This window comes from Seriola lalandi, unplaced genomic scaffold (genome assembly GCF_002814215.2).
Source record: "Seriola lalandi dorsalis isolate HSWRI2012SDOR001 ecotype SW California unplaced genomic scaffold, Sedor1 jcf7180002004619, whole genome shotgun sequence".
In the NCBI taxonomy this organism is placed as follows: domain Eukaryota; kingdom Metazoa; phylum Chordata; class Actinopteri; order Carangiformes; family Carangidae; genus Seriola; species Seriola lalandi.
Window position 1 is genome coordinate 1 of NW_019475274.1, and position 1,496 is coordinate 1,496.

The following is a 1,496-nucleotide window of genomic DNA, read 5'->3' on the forward strand; positions in this document are numbered from 1 at the left end:
TTCCACTGAACGAGGCTGTAGACATGTGGGGTCTTGGCTGCGTTTTGGCCTTCATGTACCTCGGCCAGGACCCCTATCCATTACACTGCAAACTTGAAGTGTTGAGAGTCATAATGCAGATCCAGGGTCAGCCTAATGATCATATGCTGAATTCTGGAATTCATACCAGAGACTATTTCACCAAAGACCAAGACTCCCCCAGTCCTTCATGGATGCTGAAAACAGAGTGCATTTTCCCCTGTTGCAAGAATCAAGGCTCCATGACCAATCGGCGTGGGGGTGCTTTTGACATGTTTACCAGTTTTGATGACATGGCTAAGACTCACCCCGAGATGAACACTTCCACTGAGTATGAAGACATAAAGGCCTTTTTAAGCCTCCTCAAACGGATGCTGCATGTAGATCCTGAAAAAAGAATCACCCCCAGCGAAGCACTGGGGCACCGTTTCATTACCATGAAACACTTACCTAGTGATGCAAACCCCAACCCTTATGTGTCATCATCTTATTTGAAGATAAAAGAGTGCCAACTGGAGGAATCATCAGTTGAATTCAAGCGCTTTGTCACATCCAGCGAAGTTTTAAGTTGGAATGGAGCATCCATCACTAGCTTAGATGAGCCACTTACAGCTGATGAAGAAACTGTTGCTTGCACTAATGATGAATCACCACACACAGCTGGCTTAGATGAAGCCAACAACACTTGTTCAAATTCCAGAGCCCCAGCTACATCTGACAGAACTGCTGCTGACAATAATGACAGACCACCAGGCAAAGCTGACATAGATGACAACACTGCTGCTGAGACTGATAAGAAACCGACTGGCATGACTGAGACAACTTCACCTGCTTCACCCGTTAGTCATGATTCTGAGAATGGATACCTCCAGATAGAAAAATATGATGTTCTTTCTGGCAAACAAAGTGGGTACCTCATAAGGAAGTTCTTGGGGATGGGGGCGTTTGGGCAAGTGGTCCAGTGCATAAAATTAGACACAAAGGACAAGATGGCTGTGAAGATTGTGAGGAAAGATGAGACCTGGGTTGGTAAAAGAGAGGTGACCATGCTTGAAAAACTCAGGAAGCTTGACCAAGACAAGAACAATTTGATCAAGTTTACTGAGCATTTTGAGCACAAAGGACATGTTTGTATAGCATTTGAAATGCTGGACATAAGTGTTGAAGATTTAATAGAGAAGATATCTTCCAAGCCACTGTATCTGTCTGAGATTCGAGTGATCGCACAACAGATGCTGGTGGCTCTGGATGCCCTCAAGAGCATAGGTCTGGCACATGGAGACATCAAGCCAGACAATATAATGTTAGTCAATCATCAGCTGCAGCCATTCAAGGTGAAACTGATTGATTTTGGTTTGGCTATTCCAATCTCCAAAATGCAAGCTGGCACTGTCATCCAGACCATTGGCTACAGGGCCCCTGAAGTCATGTTGGGCCTTCCACTGAACGAGGCTGTAGACATGTGGGGTCTTGGCTGC

General features: G+C 45.3%; 1 protein-coding gene across 1 annotated transcript; it reads left to right on the plus strand.

Annotated features, from left to right (window-relative positions):
* Positions 1 to 5: 5 nt before the first annotated feature.
* On the plus strand, positions 6 to 1,493 carry LOC147820036 (uncharacterized; the record flags this gene model as incomplete). The annotated part of the gene is made up of 1 exon (XM_087178239.1): positions 6 to 1,493. A coding segment is annotated over one exon (1,488 nt), but the record flags the coding sequence as incomplete, so codon positions are not given.
* Positions 1,494 to 1,496: the final 3 nt, after the last annotated feature.